The sequence below is a fragment of the Lagenorhynchus albirostris genome, chromosome 12, assembly GCF_949774975.1.
Source record: "Lagenorhynchus albirostris chromosome 12, mLagAlb1.1, whole genome shotgun sequence".
Classification (NCBI taxonomy): Eukaryota; Metazoa; Chordata; class Mammalia; order Artiodactyla; family Delphinidae; genus Lagenorhynchus; species Lagenorhynchus albirostris.
Genome location: NC_083106.1, coordinates 20092540 through 20116465, shown reverse-complemented (window position 1 = coordinate 20116465; position 23926 = coordinate 20092540). Strand labels below are relative to the sequence as shown.

At 36.1% G+C, this 23926-nt stretch overlaps 1 protein-coding gene across 1 annotated transcript in view; it reads left to right on the top strand.

The window, feature by feature from the left end:
* Positions 1-23926, top strand: part of UTRN (utrophin) — a 499864-nt gene that overhangs the window by 250387 nt on the left and 225551 nt on the right. The window contains exon 52 of the mRNA XM_060168281.1: positions 10572-10761. Coding sequence (XP_060024264.1) covers positions 10572-10761 — 190 coding nt within the window. The remainder of the gene's footprint in view (positions 1-10571; positions 10762-23926) is intronic.

The following is a 23926-nucleotide window of genomic DNA, read 5'->3' as shown; positions in this document are numbered from 1 at the left end:
TTTTTATTGTATATTTTGAAACTTTCATTATTTCTGTTATTACTTTTTCAGCAGTGATTGTTTATTGTCCCAGCTGACTAATAAAAATGAAATGTTCTTCTTCAGCATTTATTCATTGTTTGATTTGGCCAGTTTCTTTGAACTGTGGTCAGTGGAGATACTCATATGGGGATTGTGTCCTATGGCCTGACATCAACCTGGCCCATCCTTTGCACTCTTAAAATGAGTGTTGTAGCAGCTGTCACTCCCAAATTAATGAGCTTAGGTGAAAAGTACTGGTAGCCATATCCTTTGAGCCTGTATGCTGGTATGAGATTTGGGTCAGTCAATTTGATTTATCCTCTCCGAAGCTTACTTCTTTCCCTGAATGTTACCTTTATTTTCCAACCTGTTTCTTTTATTTTCATTGCTAGCATTTCGTTTTTAGTTTTCCCTTCTGAGCTGGGAAGGAAACTGGTAAAGAAGAAAAGTGTAAAAATTATACTCTTCTTTATTTTCCTTTTTTGTTATATTGTTTTAATATTTCAATTACTGTTTTATTGCCTTTGAAAAAAATTTACCAATAATGTCTTTGTGGTACATACCTAACAATACTAATGTTTTCATTTTGTATATAACAAGCTCAAGCAAGCAGTTATCTTCTTAATGCATTTAACTCCATAATAAACAACCTAAAGGACCAGTGCCTGTAGCCTTTGTCTTTGCTTTCATTTGTTCTTTTTTCCCATGAGTTAGTTCATTAAATGTTTATTTATTTAACCTTATCTTTGTCAAGCTCTGTGATCAGCCCTGAAGCTTCAGCCATAAACAGTGCTTTGTGCCTACCCCCCAGGAAGCTTACCTTTCATAGGAAGATCCAGGTAGTAAAAAGAAAATAATACATAATTATAGATGATGATTTTGGAGGCAAAAGAAACTAAAGAGGTGCTACGTAAGAAACTAAAGAGGTGCTACGTAAGAGAGGGAATTATTTAGCTCGGCTAAATTTAGAAAGCATAACGCAGAAGGCAGCATTTGAACTGATTCAGGTTAAGAAGAACCATCTGAAAAAAATTCTAGGGTCAACAGCAAAGGTAAAAGTCATGAGGCAGGAAACAGCATAGAATGTGGTTGAAATAAAATGAATAAGGGGGCTTAAGAAGTGGTAGAAGAGGGAGGCAGAGGCAACATCATGCTGAACTTTATAAGACATGGGAAAGGGTTTGGATATTAAGTACAATGGAAAGCTATTGGAATCAGTAAGCAAGGGATGACACTATCTAATTTATAATATTCAATCGAATCTTGCTTAGTCTTATGAGGAGAATATATTTTAGGGGTGTAAGAGAATAATTGGGACAGCCAGTAAAGAAGTGATTATTGTGGTCCAGGTGAGAGATGGTGGGTATCCTGGGATATTGTGTACCAGCAATGGTGGAAAGAAGGTCATGGCTTTGAGATGTACTTCGGAAGTGGAAAAGATGTTTGATGGATTAGATATGTAATTTGGGGGAGTGGAAACAATCTAAGATGGCAGTTTGTGAAAGGATGAGTGGTAGTACCGTTCACTGGAAAAGGCAGTGGGAGTTTCTGGGAGAAAAAATTCAAGAACTGGATGTTGACATGCTCATTTGAGATGCCTATTAGATATCCAAGTGTATAGGTCAAATAGATAATTGGATATGTGAATCTGGAACTCAAACATTCCAGAGCTCAGGTAGGAATTGGGAAGTTCTTAGCATCTACAGTGGAGGTTAAATCTGTGGGACTGGATGAGATCACTGGGAAAAGAATAAAGATGGAGAAGAGGGAGATGGATTGAGTCCATAGAGTCTAGGGTTTGGTGATGGAGCAAAAAAAGGAAAAGAGAACAGAAAAGGCTCAGAAAAATCTTCGAATGAAGTAGAAACAAAATCCAGTTGTTCAGAAATATAGGGAAGAAAATATTTTTAAGAGGGAATGGAGAGAGGATAATATTTCTAAGAGGGAATGATCCATTGTGTTTAATTAGGCTGAGAAATTCGAAAAGATGACACAACACCGTTCCTGGAATTCCACATTTTGGAGATTCTGGTGATTTTGAAAAGAGCAATTTCAAGGGAGTAATGGGGTAGAAAGTAGAGAATGAGATCAAGTTGGGGAAATAGAAATGATTTGTGGAAAGATCACCAGAGAAGTTTGTTGTAAACAGAGGCAGAGAGATTAGGTAGTACCTGGAAAGCAATGAAGGTTAGAGAGAGGTGAATGACTTTTCTTTAAAATGGGACATGAGAAATAAAGCATGTGTGTATGCTCATGGGAATGATCTAGTAGAGTGATGTCAGACTGAGGTGACAAAGGAAGAGGAAAGAAGTCCTTCTGTTGATAAGGTGAGATCTGTAGAGTTGAGTTTGGTAAGAGCTGGGATGCTTTTTGCATTATGACAGGAAGGACAGTGAGAAGATGAGTATAGATGCATGTGGATTGGAGCCTTAGTAGTGGGAAGATGACATATTCTCAGTGCAATGACTTCTGCTTTCTTTATAATCCATGAGGCATTCTCTCAGTGAGGCTGGAAGTGTGACTGAGAGAAGTTTGAAGAAAGAGGATCAGTTGTAGCATCTAGGTGGGTGGGACAGAGAGCTTCCTAGGGGAACTTTAGTGCTGGGCAGTGATGGGTGCCTATTTGTGATTTATTATAATAATGTAAAGGAAAGATAGCCCTGTTGTGGTGTTCTTTAGCAATGTGTATCTACTCGGAGGCAAGTAGAAAGAATGCAGACGAAAAGTCAGACGGAGAGGGAGCAGGGGAGAGGAAGGTATTTGTAAGGTAGTGGAGACCGGGATGCACTAGTGCATAATGGTGTCTATCATGTCCCTTTCCCTGGGAGGTGCAGTCCCTCACTGGAGCCTATGGCTTGGCAAGCAGATCTTGAGTTGGATTTCAGACTCCACTTACCTGTTGAGGCAGTGAGCAGCCTATGTGCAGTTACCGTGGACCTGGAGGTCAATATATGAGCATAATGGAAAATGTCTTCTGCTTTGAAGGAGTAGGATTTTGCCTGGAAGATGGGAGAACAGTGGCTTGGAAGTAGCAATTCGAAGGAGGCGGACCCTCATTCCAACAGTTGTGCATCACGAGGCATATAGGGTCTGAGAGAAAAAAGAAAAAGACTTCGTTAGAAGTCTGCAGACAAATTGATGGCACTAGGGAAACCAATTTCACTTAAGACAGGGTAAAAGGATCTGAGGAATCTCCCAATCGTAGAATAGGTTTCCAGGCTTAATGGAAGAAGGGTTTTGGGGGTAGATTGGGAAAGGTATGGAGCAGTATTGGGGTTATGGTCCGGTATTGGTTGGCTAAGACCAAATATCTGGTAGTGACTTAGTTAAAAGGGAAATAGGATGTGGTGTGATAAATCCTCACACAAGTTCTGACTTGAATAGCGGGGTTGCGGGTACCTCTCTTAAGCTTCCCAAGTGGTGTGGTATTGGCAGCTTAGAACAGTCCCCTTGAGTTCCATGGAGTGAATTTTTAAGTGCCTGATGATGACCCAATCTCTATGCAACAGAGACTGGTCACAAAGTACCATAGATGGTTGGGGATATCTCCAGTGACTAATTCTTCATTAAATCCACTGCATTAAAGTGTGCTTTAATGTATTTCCTAGCTAAATGATACTTTATACACCAAAGGACAAATTACCTTGTGAAGGTACTCAATGGGAAGCTTAAAGAATTGTTTCATTGTAAGTTTTTTACATGCCACTCAAACTAGTGATGCTACTATTTTCCACTCTAGAAGAGGTAAATATATTTAAATCTCATGTAACTGCAAACGTCACCTTTAAAGTATACCGAAATTTAGCAACACATATCTGTGGGTTTGCTAAGACACTCTTTTCCATTGAAGTCTTAAAAAAAAAAGACATATCTACTTGTGTTCAGACACTCTTTTGACCAATTATATGCACATGCACATTTGATTAAACAATATTATATCTTGTAGCTTAAAAATGAAGCATTATTTAACATTTAAAATAACATTTAAAAAATTCAGTTATATGGGTGGCCATGTTTTGTAATGCTACAAAATGACTATAAGCTATTTTGTAGCCTATCATAGTTGCTTTTATAACAGAAATCTCTTTAAAAGCTGAGTTTACATTTAAAAAATCCAAGTTCCCTTTAATGTAAACTATTATAAATCTGCCACACATACATTCTTTAAATCTTTTATGAGAAATTATTTATACTTTCAGTCTGCACCATTTCTTGCATTAAAGAATTATATAGTCTGCTACTTCTGTTTGAAGTAAAAAAAATTTTTTGCTAAAATTATCCTTCTAAACTTCAAAACTTCTTTTAGGTTTTCAGCCTATCTTTATTCTTTATGATTTGTGGGTTTTACAAGATTTAAAAGAAAAAAATCTTCTCTGCCTTTGTCTAGTAGCCATAATTTCCTGAACTTAAAATCCTGCGGCATGCAGGATCTTTACTGTGGCATGTGTACTTCTTAGCTGCGGCATGCAGACTTTAGTTGCGGCATGGATGCGGGATCTAGTTCCCCAGCCAGGGATTGAACTTGGACCCCCTGCATTGGGAGCGTAGAGTCTTACCCACTGGACCACGAGGCAAGTCCCTACATGCAGTGATTCTTAATGAAGCTGAATTTGAAGCTAGGGATGGAGTGAGAATGGAGGAACTCTTCCAGTAGGTCTTATAATCTCTATGATGGAATATGTAGTTTTAAAAGGACCCCTAGAGATTCTGACACGGGCCCTTTACTCAGCTAGTCCAAGCTCTTTATTTTAAGGATGGAAAAAGAAAATTGGAGATTTGAAGTGGTTTACCGCAAGGCATACAGCTAGTAAACGGCAGAGGTGGTAAAATTAGGTGGTTTCCTTCTGAGAGCAGCGTATAAATGGCATTAAAAGTAACTTATTAGCCTGTGTCATAAAGTGTGTGTACATACTTCTGAGCATCTAATTTTAGTGATTTTTTTGCCTTATGGTATTATGATAAATCATGTGAAATTCCTTGAAAATAAATAAAAGATTCTTGTAGTGTCTTGTCGTGTCCAGTATACCATACTCTAGCCTTTTAAAAAAAGAATAAAATGAGTGATGTGGAGAGCTGATACCTTTTAGCTATATTCTGTTACAGATTTCATATGAAATTATATTAATTTCAAAAATCAGATTATAAGTATAAATACTATGGTGATACATTTTAAAATGTATATTTATTATAATAACATGAAGACAATTCAGACTGCTGTAAATAGAGTTTAGTTTTCAGTATGTTCATTATTTTTAGTTGTTGATTATGATCATGATAAAAAAACTATGACACCAGATATTTGTGAATTTTTAAAAATTCCCTAGGACATTTATTACTAAATTGCACATTTGCATCCTATAAATAAAATTACTTTCCCAGTATTTCACCAAATTCATATACAAGGTTAGGGAAAAATGTTATAAGCCACTATGTTTGTGGTAATTTGTTGTTACAGCAGTAATGGCCTGCTAATAGGCACCATAAGAGAAATTATGGGATGCTATGGAATGAGATGCTATAGGTTTGGAAAGTATCTGCACCAAGTTCTGTAGGGTAAGTAGAAATTAACCAGGTGGAAAGGGAAAAGTTTAGTGGGGGGATGGAGGGGTGAGGAAGGATATTTAAAGTAAAAGAAATAAAAAGTAAAGCTCTGGATGTGAAACAGTGACCACTTTGAGGGTTAGTAATTGGTTCGTTTTTGTAGGTAGCATGAGGCTTGGAGCAATGAGATGGTACTTGGAAAGGTAAGCAAGACTCAGACCATGGAGAACCTTGTGTGGCAAGTGGATGATGAAAATGATGCATGAGGAGGTGGGCAACTGCCCCAGGTTTCACAGCTAGTCAGTGGTGGAGCCATGTCTGCCTTGATCCGAAACCTTTTGCTTTATTTGCTTGTATTCTTTTGCTTTAGTAACCAATAAAGTAGACATCTCTTAACCATTGTCTAAAAGTTATTTTTTAGCAGCTTCCTGCAAAGTGAATACTTTTAAAGGAGAATCTGTTTTCCCACTGATGACTAGTAGATGATTTGACAGTTTTACAATAAATGCCCTAGCTTCTGGATTCAGAATGTTCCACTGGTCACCAAAATATGCTGCTGGTATTACCCAACCCAGTGGAACCAACAATGTCTAAGGTCAAGCGCTCATGATTCTCTTAGCTCCCTTTTCCTCTGAAGCATCACTTTAGGCTTTCCACCTCCCCTGCTAGCCTGGCCCTTCCTTCATGCTTGTTAAGTTTGTAAGTAAGTGTCTCTCAAATAGAGGGAATCTCTGCCTTCACCAATGAGGTTCTTAGACATTTGCATCCTTTTCCCTAGTCTGGGCATTCTTAGGGTTTAATAGAGCTAATTCATAATGATGTGTTTCTACATTAGCTGTTTGCCACATAACCTGTTATGTACGTGTGAATATTCTTAAGAATAAAGGATATTGATTATGTAAGCTGAACGTGTTTGACTTTGCTAAATTTTATAATTACTAAATGTTATATGTGTTCTTAAAATAAGAATAGTCTACTTTACTAAATTTTATAATTACTAAATTTTACATGAGTGTTCTTAAAATTAGAATTGTCTGTTCATGGTTGATTAATTGTGCCTGTATACTCCTTTAATTCTAGTACTTTTTTGGCACAATCTTTATTTGGGTATTTTTTTTTTTTTTTTTTTGCTGTATACGGGCCTCTCACTGTTGTGGCCTCTCCCATTGCGGAGCACAGGCTCCGGATGCGCAGGCTCAGCGGCCATGGCTCATGAGCCTAGCCGCTCTGTGGCATGTGGGATCTTCCCGGACCAGGGCACGAAGCCCTGTCCCCTGCATCGGCAGGTGGACTCTCAACCACTGCACCACCAGGGAAGCCCTGGCTATTCTTAATATTTTCTTCAGTTGATATTTTAATAGTTGAAAATATGGGCAGGGTTAGGTGGAAGATAAAACACCATCACCACCAACCACCCAAATTCTGGTGGATAACTTGTAAATATAAAAAATTAAATATATGAATATGATTACAAAAATATTTAAAATACTGTAAGATTTATAATAGAGTATAGTGGTACTCTCACTACTCACTACAGTCCCTCTCCCTAGCGGCAGCTTTTTTTTTCCCCTTGCTTGATCATGTTAGTTCTATTTTTATGTTTTTGAGGAACTGCCATATTGTTTTCCATAGTGACTGTACCATCTTATCATTGAATTTTTAGAGAAGCAGATATTCAGTGTTGACATTATTATGCCTGTCTAAACATCATTAATAGCCAGGCACTAAAGTTTACTATGATTTTGCTTCTTCTCTGTTTATTTTACCTGAAATTAATAATTGCCTTGTTTTTATACGCTTAGTTTTCTTTGCACCTATTGCTAATTCTTCCCACATTTTCCAATGGCCTGTCAGTGATTGACAAGGTCAATCACATTAAGCAGTCTATCACTTCTAAGATTTTTTCTTGTAGACATTTCTTCTGGAGACAGCTTTCCAGGCCTGCTGCACAGCCATTATCCTGGGGATTTTCTGTGCTTTCCTCCTAGGATCTCATGGAGTTTGTTTGTTTTTGTCCTCTTTTGAGTTATTGTTTTGTCAGAGTGTCTCCTTTGTTAATTTTGTCAAATTAAAACAAGAAACATAATAACAGCTGGAATGGTGAAGACAGCCCTCATCTGATCCAGTTTGGTGCATTGCCCTCTTTTCTGAGATCTCCTTTCACCATTAGCATGAGAGACTGTTGGATTTCTTGTTTTTCAGCTTTTTATATTGTCTTCTTTCTGGATTTACGAACTAGGTATTGTAGAGGACTTCTGTCAGTAGCTTCTTGAAAAGTGGAGTTTGGGAGGTAATTTTAAAGGCATATTGTAAAAAGATTTTCATTATTCTATAAGACTATCATAATGCTATAATAAAGACTGAGGAATATGGAGATACAAAAGACTGCTTCTGCCCATAGTGAGTTTATGGAACAGGGAGACAGACAAGAAATCTCTATGATATAGATAAAGTAAAATTTAAGGGTGAAAAAAGATCACAATCTAAGGGCTTTTCCAGGACACATATCATGAATTTCTGAATGAAGAAGAGTTTTGACCTTTTATGAACTCAGGACAAGGAAACCTAATTGGGCTGAGATGTTCTGAAGGAGGTAGCTTTAACCCTTAAAGGATTGGAAGGACTTTGATAGGTGAAGATTGTCAGAAGGACATTTTTTATGTGGGTATAAAATTATGTAGACATAGTATTAAGAATATTCTAGAGAAAAATGAACATACCACTTTGATCTGAACTATTTAAAATAACTAGGGGCGTAAAGCTGGAAAAGTAAGTTAGTGATAGATTATGGAGGACATTGAGTTCCAGCAGAAGCAATTTGAATTTGTTCTGTAGGCAGGCAAACACTGTTGGCGGTTTTTCAGTAAGTAAATGCTGAGTTGAAGTTGATGACATTCCAGAATGCCGTATAAATGGGATCGTAGTATGTAGCTTTTGTGTCTGGCTTCTTTCACTTAGCAAAATGCATTTGAGGTTCCATTCATGTTGATGTATCCATCATTAGTTTTTGGATTTTTATTGCTCAGTAGTATTCCATTATATGCATCTACCCCAGTTTATCTATTTACTAGCTGATGACATTTGGGTTATTATGAGTTTTGGACCATTATGAATAAAGCTGCTATGATCATTTGCGTACAGGTTTTGTGTAGACATATGTTTTCATTTCTCTTGGGTAAATACTTAGGAATAGGATTGCTGGCTTGTATCTTAAGTGCATGGTTAACTTTATAAAAAACTGCCAAACTGTTTTTCAATATGGCCATACCATTTTACACTCCTACCTGCAGTGTATGAGAGTTGCAATTACTTTACATTCTTATCAGCACTTGGTTTGGTCATTTTCTTAAAGCCATGCTAATATGTAGTGATATCTCATTGTGGATTGGATTTACATTTTTCTGATAGTTACTGATGTTGAGTAGCTTTTCATGTGCTTCTTGCTATCCGTACATCTTCTATGATGATATGTCTATTTACATCTTTTACCCATTTTTTAAAAGGAATGTATTTATTGATATGTAAAAAAGATACTTGTTTATTATAAATTCAAAGAATGCAGAAAAGTACAAATAGGAAAGTAAACCACATCAAATCCCAGCACCTGGAACTATTTTAATATTAGGTTAGTGTTCCAGACATTTCTCCCTCTATCTGTATATACAGATAGAAAGACGGATGGATGATGATAAATGGATGGATGAGTGGATGGCCAGATAGAAAAAATATGTAAATAAGATCATATTACATGTGTTGATTTTTAAATTGTGATAACAGTTCATATACCATGAAATTCACCCTTTGAAAGTGTACAACTTAATGGTTTTTAGTATATTTTCTCTGTTGTGCAGCCATTACCACACTCTTAATTTCAGAACAGTTTATCACCCTGAAAAGAAACCCACCACCCATTAGCAGTCCGTCCCCATTTCCCTCTACCTTCCAGTCCTAGTCAGCAACTAATCTACTTTCTCCTTCTATGGATTTACTTCTTTTAAGTAGTTCATATAAATGGAATCACACAATATGTGGCCTTTTGTGTCTGGTTTCTTTCACTTGGCGTAATGTTTTCAAGGTCCATCCATGCTGAGCATGTATCAGTACTTCATTCCTTTTTATGGCTGAGTAATATTTCGTGGGTGAATATACTACATTTTGTTTAGTAATTCCCCTCCCAATTGATGGATATTTGGGGTGATTCTGCTGTTCGGCTCTTCTAAATAATGCTGCTATAAACATTTTTGTATAAGTTTTTGTGTGGACATACGTTTTTAGTTCTCTTGGGTTTAAATACCTAGGAGTGAAATTGTTGGTGCCCATTCGCAAATTAAGTTGTTTGTTTTCTTTATATGGAACTTTGAGATATATGAAATTTTAAAGGTTGGATTTACAGGTGTGTGTGTCTGTTAAATCATGCAACTCCAGGGTAGTTATATGCTTTAATTTTGATGTAGATTTAATGAAAGCTTTATAAAAACTTGATTGTCCAGTGTCTTCCGAATATAATATTATTATATCAGCTTGAAGAACCAGTTTGCATTGATCTGAAGTGTTTAAAATACATAAAGGAAGTCCTTTAAATTATTTGATTGTATCTTAAACACTTCTTCAGATTTTACTTCTTCCTAGAATTCATTTAGTCACTTGTATGAATATTTATTGATATTGCCTTTTGAGTGTCAGGAATGATACTAAGGTACTGAAATAAAATGTATGGGGAATAACAGCATACAATTACGAACTGTAAAATGTTATAATTATTTTATGATATGGATGTGATTTTGTTAATATTTATATCTCTCTCCCTCTCCTTCTTCTCAAAATTCACATTACCCCTCCATTAAGGATTATTCAAGACACACATATAAACAAATCTCCCAGTTACATTAGGTACTTAAACAAATAAAGGTTGCTTGGAGGCCATCTGTTAATTTTTCTTTAGGGCGTGCATGATGTGGACTGTCACACTGTAAGTAACGGAGACGTGCCTGTCGTGTTGTTCCTTGCAGCATTGCTGACAGACAGAGTGCCTTGGAGGGTGAGCTGAGGACAGTGCAGGCCTCTCGCAGGGATCTGGAGAACTTCCTAAAGTGGATACAAGAAGCAGAAACCACAGTTAATGTGCTTGCAGATGCCTCTCAGCGGGAGAATGCTCTTCAGGACACCGTCCTGGCCAGGGAACTCACACAGCAGATGCAGGCAAGTGCACGGGAAACTGCGCCTTGTATTTTAATTTTTGCTGTGCTCTTTTGATCCATCTACATGCAAAATTTATTACCGTTCAAAGGTGAGGTTGTCGCCTTATTTTGGTATGAAATCCGTGCTCCCCTATGAATAATTGGTTTCTGGAAATAAGATCTGTAAAGTACTTTCACTTAATAATGGAGGAAAAAAACACCTTGTTTTATGGGAGTAATAGTTTTTTATTTAGACTTACAGGCCCATAACTTGTATTTTTCTGTCATTTTAAGCCCTATTACAGTTAGCCTTATTGAAGCCTGAATGATAAGGGCATTTCCTCTTAACAGGAAGTTATTTCTTTCTCCATTTATTATAAATACTTAATATAAAAGCTGCAAAGGCTCTGTGGCTTAGTATACAACCAAGAATATTAGGCTTGAGGGTGTTACTTCTGTGTCTTTAGCTTGATAGCTATGATTGTGAATGCAGTCTGAGGTTCACATTTTCTTCTACATGAAATGTGATAACACAAAATCGTTCCTTTAAAAAAAAATTTGAGGAATCTAATGAAGCATATCTGAATCTTTTTTCTGCCCCCAAGTACACCTGCTTCCATGCCCTTGAATTTCCCATTTTCTTTGTGCAGAATAACCTACTCTTGCCCATCACAGGCCTTCTCACTTAGAACTTGGTTTTAAACCTATTTCAATGGAGAAGACTCCTTGTTTACCACAGTTTTACATCTGGTTACTTCTTTATGCTGTGCCATTCTCACAGCATTTTGACAGTTATTGTTTCTGATATGCTTGTGAACTCATGATCCATTGTCATCTGATGCCCGTCTCCTCCTCTAGTTGATCACATGGTTCTTCAAGGGCAGAGATTGCATTATTGCATGTTGTTGCCTACGCAGAGCTCTGTGTGGAAATTCTAAATAAATACAGACCACTGCCCTTGGACCCTAAAACTTCACCATTATGAAATTCAGTATGATGACCTTTTCTGAATCCTTTCTTAGGAAATCTTTTCCCTTGAAACATCAGAATGTTCACAAATGTGTGTGTGGGTCTGGTTGAAGGGTGCAGAAGCTTTCTTGGAATTATTCTTACAAATTTTCTCTTAAGTTTGAAATTATTATCCTTAAAAAGTTATGAATTTTAAAGAAAGACCCTTTTGGAATAGACTTATTAATAATTTATTCCCATGCATAAAGACTATTAGGGTGTTTTATGGTTGAATTCTCAAGATTAATTTAACAAAAATCTATGTTTACTTATACATTACTTCTTATTTCTTATTCATTGATTCATTGCATAATACACTTGTGACTTGATAATGAGAGTGAGCAGGCAGGTATCAAAGATAAATCTGCTCTTTTTTGTCTTTTTTCTCTTACCCTCTGGAGTCTTATGAGGTCACCGTAAATGTTAATTGATAAAATATTTAGCTATCGTCTCATTTTTAGAGGGCTATAGAGGGTTCTAAATGTGGGTATGTGCTAGAATATATTATTTTTTATGACTTAAACAATGATAAGCCTGACCTATTAATGCTCACAGATACTCAATTTATGTAATGATGTTAAACTCAAAACATACCCAGGCTATGCACTCGAGAAGGTAACAGTTTTAGACAAAGAGCAAAGGAGGCTTGAAATGAGCCTTGTTTTAGCAGGTCTAAAACAGACCTGTTTTAGAGTTTAATAATGTCTTCCAATACATTTTATTCTGGGATATATTCTTACATAGCCAAAAAACTCTTCTCAATATTTAATGAATATTCAAATTGTGGAAGAAATACATGTACATAGAGATGTTTAAAATCTTTCTGAATAAAAATAACTAAGCACAGGATTACTTGTCTTATGGCAACCAGCATCAAGAAAGAAAGGTTGCTGACTAAAATACATTATAACACGAATGATAAATGCTTCTCAGAACTAATTTAATGTTGCTAAAATAATCCATTTTGTCTCATAAGAAATATTAAAGAGGACATTTATTAAGAGCCTATTAAAATCTGTCTAAAGATAAACACATGCATTTGTTTATGTTTTGGATGTTTCACATTATGGTAGTTCGCATGATTTTTCACTCCCTTGCTCCTTTGTTACATGCTGTTAATTTTAAAACGTTCTCTTCGCTTTGTTAAAAAAAAATCCGTGGCTTTGTTTTGGGCACCATATAGGTAGATGATTTTTAGAGACTTAGTACCATTTGCTGAGTATTTCTGAGGCAAAAGAATTTTAATTTTCCTTTGGGTTTGTGTATTAATGACTCTCCTTTTGTGGGAGTGGACAGTTAAAATGAAAACTTATTTGGAACTGGAAAGATATTTGTTGAAGAAAATGAATGTGGAAAAGCACCTGCAATTATAAAATAAATGTTCTGGTGGCACGGCGGTGGTGGTAGACATGTGTGCATAAGAACGATGGAATAAGGACCCTGGCAAGTATGTGCTCTGTGTGCAAGGGGTGTATGTAGAACTGCTTACACGACACGTTCTCTGGTTGTACTTGCTTTGTGTCTCAACACAGCTGGAGGCAGGGCCGTGGTAATATTTCATGAAGGTGAAGAAGTTTATTCTGTATTTGGTTTAAGGTGAATTTGGGTACATTTTGATAAAGCATAGTTTGGAAGCACAATGGAAGATGAAGATTAATTTCTGAGAGTATGCTATGATGCATGCCATTTCTGGTAAGAACGGATGATCGCTTGGATTTACGGATTTATGTTTCACTACCCTGCTGCAAGGCAGTTAGAGTTTTCTCCTCAGCAGAGGACTATTGGCAAGAGAAAACCTGATCTTGTGGAGACAAAAGCTCCTGGAGAGCTGAGCGGTCCAGATCATAGAGGATCTTGTATGACTTGCTAAGTATTTCATATTTTAACCTGGTGGCAATGGGGAAAAGTCCTTAAAGCATATTAAGCAAGGGAGTGTTGCAGGGGGATTTGTATTTTATAGGAATCTAGCCAATGGCTTTATGGAGATTGGGTTTGAACTGGGCAAGACTGACAGCCGAGCAGTCCGTTAGGATACTCTAGCCATCTGGTCAGAGGTGATAATGACTAGAAATGAGGCAGTGACAGGGGGAATACACCTAATGACTTGACAGTATGGGTAGACTAAGGGCGGGGGAAGGGGTACTAACAAAGAAGATTGCCAGGTGGTGTTAGAATCTGACATTGGGAATATAGGGAAAGAAGTCAGGGCAGCAGTGCAAGTTAGTGCAGAGTGTGATGTGATGGTAAATTCCATTTTGACTATGATGAAATGAGGCATCTGAGTAACATCCAGGAGGAGATGCCTGCTATGCAGTTGTCACTGTGGATCTGATTCAGATGAGAGAATTTGGCCAAAGATGCAGAAACATTTTTTTTTTTTTTTTTGCTTTTGAATGAAAGTCTATTATTGACTTCCCGGTCAGTTTATCTATTAATTCAAATGCATTTATTCTGAATTTTCATGCCCATATTCTAAGATATTATTATCATTTTAATTATATTTCAAAATACAAGCTTTACATTTTATCAGTGCCAGTTAATTAACATACTTCGATGCTTTCCTGGGTAAAATTCTGTTGCCCTGTTGCCTTTCTGGGGTTGGTGTTTTTGCTCTCTGCTTTGGGATTATTGTGTTTTCATCTCCTGTGTTCTCTTTCAGCCTAATTTTTATCCTCTTTTCCATAAGTGCAGACTTTAATTATTTAGATCGTTTCAGATTTTCCCCCATACCCAGCTCCATACCCAGCATAGTGTTTGGGGGATATTACCTGTACTGTGGAAACTTCACCTGCTGGTTTAGGGACAGGAATTACAACTTCTTTTTTTTTTTTTTTTTTTTTGATAACAGCTTTATTGGAATTTCTCATACCATACAATCCATCCATTTAAGTTGTACAATTGAGTTGTTTTTACTGTATTCTCAAAGTAGTGCAACCATCACCATAATCAAATTAGAACATTTTTGTCACCTCAGAAAGAAACCCTGTACCTCTTGGCTATCAGTCCCCTATTGCCAGTTCTCCAACCCCTAAATAATCACTGATCTACTTCCTGTTTCTATACATTTGCCGAATAAATTGCTATTTTTAATTACATCATTCGTTGATGACCTCTTCCGATTTTGGCTTTATGTAGATATTTTGACATCGTTAGCCTATCCAGAGGGAGGCAGTATAGGTTCTCAGTATAGAGCTGCAGGGAAAAAGTAGACAAGCAGAAGCCCACAAAAACACTGTTTGATAAACACAGCCCTGTAAGACCCAATTTAGGGCTTTAAGTCATTCTAAAATTGAAGGACTGAGAAGGCAGGAAAAGTAAAGAAGAGAAACAAATATTTTTAAATGCTGCATTTCTTTTAAAGAATCATGACAATAGTAGAGAAAGGTGAAAATGCAGACTTACCCAGGTTATTAATTTGAGCAGGACACTGATAATGGGAAACCTCTGGGTTCTATTTCTGGCTGTGCCCTTTGGGCCAGTCATTTAATCATTCTGGGTTATTTTGCTTATTTCCTAACAGTGCTTTACCCCAATTGATATTTATAATGGTATTCAAGCTGAAGTAGAAAATATTATCTGAAATGTATACATATAAACAGAAAACCCCAAAATTCTGTACTGCGTTTTTCTATCTATATGATATATATCTATATATCTATATCTATCTCCCTCTCTCTCGCGCGCGCTCTTTCTCTCTCTCTCTCTCTCTCTCTCTCTCTCTCTATATATATATATATATATATACACACACACACACACACACTGTCTTATATTTCTTACTTATAAAAGTAAAACAGCTTTATGGCCAATAAAATGAGATGAAGATTCTGTCTAAGGGGAAATGTGATAATTTGGAATGTTAGTAGTCAATTACAGACTTCGTTGATTTTTTTTAACCTTACTGTTTAATTAGAGGAGTCTTAACCTAACATTGGAAATTCGATTTCTGATGGCTTTCCTCCTAAGCAAGCATCTGAGAGCCTGTAGATGACTCTGCTTTTAGGGTATCTTAGGTAAAGCCACATGCCCCCTGCAGGTATTTTTTGTTTTGTTTTACATGATCTTGTTCTGAGACCTGTGTGGAGGTGATTTATTAGCACTCAGCATCTGGGCTGATATTAGAGTCCAGTACCCTTCTGTTCTGCTCAAGATTTGTAATGGGCTCTATTCACTCATCCCACAGAACACAGCCAGAGCTGCATTTAGTCGGGGAGCGAACGCATCCCTCTTTAGAGAGAGTGAATGCCACTCGATCGCTTAATATAAGCCCGCTACAAGGCATGCATCTTGGTGATGTGTTGAATCTCTGCTCCCAGGGGATGTCTGCTTTGTATCTGCAGCTTTAATGTTTCACTTAATATCCTTTTTGGCTACTGAGCACACTCCTCGCCCGCAGCAGGCAGCGTTTTGGCTGCCCAACAACTTGCTTCATTGTCTGGCCGTGCCGGGCTGAGCAAGTACTGGCTGTGAGCAGCTACTGGGGGCTTTCTGGGTGGCGTTTGTGTATGTTTTTTAAATTGAGAAGAAGTTGAAGGAATACCAGCCTTCATTTGCCTAGCACCTAAGTCCCCTGTATTTTTCAAATGCTTTCCTGGAAACGAGCATGCTCAGAGAACTGGCAAATCATTGTCCAGTGACCGGGAGGAAATGATCATTGCTCTTCATTTATAATGCAAATTGTGAGGTGTCTGCAGAAGTGTGGTAAACTTAAAATGATGGCTGTGGTGAGAACGTCTCTGCAGAAAGTTGTGGTTTTGTTACATCGTTTACAAAGGATGGCAGTTTCTTCTCCTCGATATCAGAAGCTCTGTAAGGTAACTGAGTGATTGAAAATGAGGATCTCTGGTGTCAGACAATTCTGCTGCTTCTCAGGATCTAAAATCTAATCTTTCAGGGTTCTTACCAGGGAAAGATTCCTTTTCTTAGTGACTGACTGTGAAAGCCATTAAAGTGAATTGCTTAATTAAATTGTGTTTAAGAATCAGGAACAAGTACTATTTTAGTGCATATTTTATTTTGCAATTGACAAACTCTTGTTTTTTTGAGAAGGGCTAGTGAACTGTTTAGAGAAAATACAGCAAAACTACATTCATTAAGACCTGTTACCTCTGAGATACTTATGGTCTTAATAGTAAATGGCAAATTAATCTTAAGTAAATGTCAGTAAATTTTTAAAAAGTTTAAAATAATCTTTGAGTAGGTTACTTAAAAACTGTTCCTCTCTCTATAGTTAATTGTTTATCAATTTAAAAAAATTAAAACACATTTTAGGAACTACTGGACTTCATCTTATGGTAAAATATTTATTCCCCATATTCTTGAATCTTCATATACTATAGTTAAACGTGAAGAACTGAATTTTATTTGGACAGGTGGATTAAGTACACTTTCAGAAGGCAACTTGTTTGACAGTTGCAAATTTCAAATACTACGTCATCCTAAACATAAAACATTGAATGAGCTCCTATATTTTTTTAAAAAGTTAGCTATTATATTTTTGATCATTGTTTTGTTTTATTTAAACTAGGTTCATACTAGCTCATTACTTTGTCAGAAATCGGAGTGATTTAAGAAAGGAAGGGAGGAATTATAACCGGAATGCTAAAGCAATTTATCCAGCACTGCAGTACAATATTCTTCCTTTATTTCATGTTCTTAGTGCCATTCGCAAGAATGTATCTTGTTGCCCTATTAGCTGCCCAAACTCATTTGTAATTGTAACAACTGTCTCTAGGACAATGTTATTTTTCTGATGTTATAAAATAGGACATGTCTGAGCACCTAGGTCCTGCTTATTATATGGTAGTGGATTAGAGGGGAAAAGCAGAATTTTATTAACTCTATCATATATTCTTATTTCTGACAGTTTGGTCAATTAAATGTATTTCTGTCTGGAATCTTTTTTTTTCTGAAAAGTTTTAGGAGACAGATTAAGGTAGTGAGCATTCTTTGCAGAGATACTTAGAAGTGTTTTCATTTGCATAAGCAGTTAATTAAAACTTAATACAACTTAATTTATTCATTTGTAAGAATTCATAAATTATTTATTTTAATATGTTGTGTTTTGGTGCACTTCAGAGAATAAATTTATTCTGGTAAAATGTTTATGTAGTTCATGAACAAGCAGTTTTGAAAATAGAGAAGAAAAGTTCATTCACTAATGCATGTTATTTTATCCTTTTACTCTACAGGTATGAATATTGTTTTATTAGCTGGATCATTTTTCTGATCCATTTGTATGCATACTTTCACAAAATCAGGTATTTTCCTCAAGTCATGTGACCAAGGTATTAAGATAGTTTAAGGTGAAAAGTGGAAGTTCAAATACTGGAGAAGGTTGCTTAATTAGTTTCATAATCATACCCCAAATTAGCACAAGTTAAGTTAATGAAGTCATTGGATAAGTTAATTCCCAACAGAAATACTCTTTGGGCAGACTTCTTGAGATTTCTAATTTTCTACAGAAACCATTAAATTTAAATGTTTGGAATTAAGTGTTACTTTTTTTTCTTAGAATATTAAAATTTGTATTATCCTCAGTTAAGATGTTATCTTTCACATTTCTTTTCTCAAAAGCAAGATTTACAACTATACAGATAACGAAATGAGAGATCTACAATTCCAGTACTTTCCAGCAGGTGTCAATATAAGGCAGTGATACATGAAATTTGGCTCAAGAACCAGAAATTTAAAATAGGAAGTGACAAAATTACTATGAAATAAATATATTTTATTTGATTGGTTATATTTTGAAAACTGATCTTAATTACTGAACTATATTAGGTCATATAACATGAATAAAAGTTTTAGTTGCAGAATTGCATATTAACAGTTGCCATCTCAAATACTGACATGGGTAAAGTATACCAATAGAAAGTATTTAACTGTATTTTAATTATCAGTAGTCTATGTATAATACTTAAAAGTTTAGATAAGTTTGCTATTCATTTACTTTAAGACACTATAAATTCTTTTCCCCTTAAATTTTAAATGCTATCATGACTATCTCTTCTTATACCTTCTACATTCTCTAAATTTAGTTTCTTAGAAAGGAAATGCTAAAGGTTCAGTGTTTCTTCATAAAAAGGTAGAGGCAGTCTATTGTAAATATATTTACAGACTGAAATGAATGGGGAAAAGTGTTAGGAGACATGACTATTTTAAATTCATATTTGTGTTTTGAAATCCAGTGTCTGTTAATATTTTATCCCCTTTTTTATTCCTCTTATAGGATCTCTGCTTTTACATATTATATGGAAATTCAGTCTTTCATCAGACTTTTTCCTCTGTGATACCTTATCTTTCTTTGCTTATGTTCATGCATCTTTCGTCTATAGGAAAATAGCTTATGTATGACACATTTGGAAATCTGTGTTGAATATTCTCATTTTGTGTTTTTTTCCTGTACGTTTTGAAGATTAAGGAGGAATGAAAAGAGACACTTGGAATTTATAGCTCTTGGAGTTAAAATATCCTTTTCCCCTTCTCTTAACCTATTTACACTTTCACTTGTATTTTTTACGTTTAAAACTATTTCTTCCTGGTCATACATCCCATAAAATTTGACAGGGTACTGAAACATAAGTCCTGCTTACTTGAAGATATAATTAGCAGCATTGAAATTGCCCTAATCACCTTATGTTGGATGCTAATTTTTCCAGATATGGTGTTGATTGCTTAGTTCCTTTAAAATATTAATTCTATAAAAATAATTTTTCTTCTAGAGCACAGTAAAAGCAAAGGTGAATGTAAATGATTAAAAAATAAAGTTGACTTTTAATTTGTTTTCACTGTTATCTGATTATTTTGGGATATTTCATCACTAAATCTTTGCAGTAAAAGCTGAATAAATTTGTTTTATAAGTACCATTCTTTTCCTTAGTGCCAATTTTCATAAAATATTTATTAATTGAGGATGTGGTAAAAGCAGCTTTTTGTAAAGTAGATTGAGATATGAGCCATTATAGAAAAATAAGAAAAATATAAAACTAGAGTTATAAATTGAATTCCTCATTATTTAAGCATTTAAAAATTTTTGATTTAAGTAATATAACTTCTATTTGCCTGCATATATATATATATATATATATACATAACTCACTTTAGCTTACATGGTTTTGATCACCTCCAAACCTTTTGATCAAGTAGTCCTATCAGTAAAAATACTTTAAATATATGTGTGTGTGTGTATATATATATATATATATATTATATATATTCATATAAAAATTATACGTATATGCCATGGTAAGATTCCACGTTAAATATTAGTAAAGTGTAATTTTGTTCTTATTTTCTGCTGTTCTCTTCTTGCACCCTAGTTGGTAGTCTTTTTCTCTCTATGTGGTATATACACACATTTTGGTGCTACTGATTCATCCGTACAGTGAAACTCTGACTATTCTTAACCTAGTCTTCTGGAGCACTCAGGCTTTCAGAGCAGTGCTGATCTCAAAGTCATCCCCGAAAAACCATGTCTCCTGTGGTATCAGAGCAGCTGCCTCTGAGCACTCTGTGAACAGAGACCAGAAGATTCTACCTAGCAATCTGATTGATGGGTGATGTCTACAAAAGTCTTGCTGTGTGTGTGTGTGTGTGTGTGTGTGTTCGTGTTCGCATGTAGACAACAGAGAGCTATGTGGAGGCTTATGGTGCCGAAAAGCAAAGGTATATGATGACAAAGGCAAATCATCTCTGAACAGATTTTCAGATTCACTGAAGAAGTATGTTTACATACCACTTTTCATCTACGTGTGGGGGTCCCCTTTATTTAGAGGTAGTTAAGGATGATTATGTGTTTTTAAAGAAGACACAGAGTGGAATGGTGTTCTTCAAATGATTTATACCCCATATAGTTAAATTTTATGCTTCCTCCCTGCCTTTCCCTCCCTTTTTTTTTCTTGGAAAATTCTGCATTCCTTGAATAATTCAATCCTCGAGTGTTCTAGGGCAATGGAACTTTACTTTGTCATGTTCTGAGTATTGAGATATATATATTTGAAGGTCAACTCTCAGATTCCCTCAGTTTCTTTCCGTACTCAAATCACACACATTTTGTTTGAACCATAGGAAAGGTCAGAGGTCTCTCGCCTGGAGGTAGAACTCCAGTTGATCACATGAGCACTGTCTCTTCTCGGTTGTGTGAGAAACACGGTTTGGTTAGTTCAAAACATTTGTGAAGCCTGAGGTATTTAGGGAAAAAAGTGCCAAATGTGGAAGGATTTGCCTACATCTCATCCACCTCCATCGATGTCCTGGGTATGTTGCCTCAGCGCTGTATGGACACCTGGGCAGATTACTTCCCTTACTTTCGCTCTGTTCTGTGCTTTTTCAACGGGTTGAGATTACAGCTGAAAGTGAGGCAGGTCAAGAGAGACAGTACCTACATCCCTACTTGTCATCAGATGTTTTCCTGTGGCTTCCAAAAGCAGCACCACTCTTTACATGACTACCTGATCTCTGTTTTGCCACAACTCCCCAAGTCAATGTGTATCTTAAAATTATTTTTTAAAAGTTATCAAATTAACATTTTGTTAATCAGAAAACTTATGCTATCAGTGACTTTTAGCTAAAAGCAGTATCATCAGATATGATGTAATGGTTTTCCAATTAACTAAAAAAAATTGAAACCATTCTACAGGATTGCATTTTAAATAGCTTTTTTTTTTTCTTTTTTCTTTTTTTTGCGGTATGCGGGCCTCTCACTGTTGTGGCCTCTCCCGTTGCAGAGCACAGGCTCTGGACGCGCAGGCTCAGCGGCCATGGCTTATGGGCCCAGCCGCTCCACGGCATGTGGGATCTTCCCAGAGCAGGGCATGAACCCGTGTCCCCTGCATCAGCAGGCAGACTCTCAACCACTGCACCACCAAGGAAGCTCCCATAGTAGGGGACTTTAACACCCCACTTTCACCAATGGACAGATCATCCAAAAGAAAATAAATAAGGAAACAGAAGCTTTAAATGATACATTAAACAGGATGGACTTAATTGATATTTATAGGACATTCCATCCAAGAACAACAGAATACACATTTTTCTCAAGTGCTGATGGAACATTCTCCAGGATAGATCATATCTTGGGTCACAAATCAAGCCTTGGTAAATTTAAGAAAATTGAAATCATATCAAGTATCTTTTCCAACCACAATGCTATGAGACTAGATATCAATTACAGGAGAAGATCTGTAAAATATACAAACACATGGAGGCTAAACAATACACTACTTAATAAGCAAGTGCTCACTGAAGAAATCAAAGAGGAAATCAAAAAATACCTAGAAACAAATGGCAATGGAGACACGACGAACCAAAACCAGTGGGATGCAGCAAAAGCAGTTCTAAGAGGGAAGTTTATAGCAATACAATCCGACCTTAAGAAACAGGAAACATCTCAAATAAACATCCTGACCTTGCACCTAAAGCAATTAGAGAAAGAAAAACAAAAAACCCCAAAGTTAGCAGAAGGAAAGAAATTATAAAGATCAGATCAGAAATAAATGAAAAAGAAATGAAGGAAATGATAGTAAAGATCAATAAAACTAAAAGCCGGTTCTTTAGAAGATAAACAAAATAGATAAACCATTAGCCAGACTCATCAAGAAAAAAAGGGAGAAGACTCAAATCAATAAAATTAGAAATGAAAAAGAAGTAACAACTGACACTGCAGAAATACAAAGGATCATGATAGATTACTACAAACAACTCTATGCCAATAAAATGGACAACCTGGAAGAAATGGACAAATTCTTAGAAATGCACAACCTGCCGAGACTGAACCAGGAAGAAATAGAAAATATGAACAGACCAATCACAAGCACTGAAATTGAAACTGTGATTAAAAATCTTCCAACAAACAAAAGCCCAGGACCAGATGGCTTCACAGGTGAATTCTATGAAACACTTAGAGAAGAGCTAACACCTATCCTTCTCGAACTCTTCCAAAATATAGCAGAGGGAGGAACACTCGCAAACTCATTCTACGAGCCACCATCACCCTGATACCAAAAGCAGACAAAGATGTCACAAAGAAAGAAAACTACAGGCCAATATCACTGATGAAAATAGATGCAAAAATCCTGAACAAAATACTAGCAAACAGAATCCAACAGCACATTAAAAGGATCATACACCATGATCAAGTGGGGTTTATTCCAGGAATGCAAGGATTCTTCAATATACGCAAATCAATCAATGTGATACACCATATTAACAAATTGAAGGAGAAAAACCATATGATCATCTCTATAGGTGCAGAGAAAGCTTTTGACAAAATTCAAAACCCATTTATGATAAAAACCCTGCAGAAAGTAGGCAAAGAGGGAACTTTCCTCAACATAATAAAGGCCATATATGACAAACCCACAGCCAACATCATCCTCAATGGTGAAAAACTGAAAGCATTTCCACTAAGATCAGGAACAAGACAAGGTTGCCCACTCTCACCACTATTATTTAACATAGTTTTGCAAGTTTTAGCTACAGCAATCAGAGAAGAAAAAGAAATAAAAGGAATCCAACTTGGAAAAGAAGAAGTAAATCTGTCACTGTTTGCAGATGACATGATACTCTACATAGAGAATCCTAAAGATGCTGCCAGAAAACCACTAGAGCTAATCAATGAATTTGGTAATGTAGCAGGATACAAAATTCAGGCACAGAAATCTCTGGCATTCCTATACACTAATGAAGAAAAATGTGAAAGTGAAATTAAGAAAACACTCCCATTTACGATTGCAACAAAAAGAATAAAATATCTAGGAATAAACCTACCTAAGGAGACAAAAGACCTGTATGCAGAAAATTATAAGACACTGATGTAAGAAATTAAAGATGATACAAATAGATGGAGAGATATACCAAGATCTTGGATTGGAAAAATCAACATTGTGAAAATGACTCTACTACCCAAAGCAATCTACAGGTTCAATGCAATCCCTATCAAACTACCACTGGCATTTTTCACAGAACTAGAACAAAAAATTTTACAATTTGTATGGAGACACAAAAGACCCCGAATAGCCAGAGCAATCTTGAGAACGAAAAATGGAGCTGGAGGAATCAGGTTCCCTGACTTCAGACTATACTACAAAGCTACAGTAATCAAGGCAGTATGGTACTGGCACAAAAACAGAAATATAGATCAATGCAACAGGATAGAAAGCCCAGAGATAAACCCACGT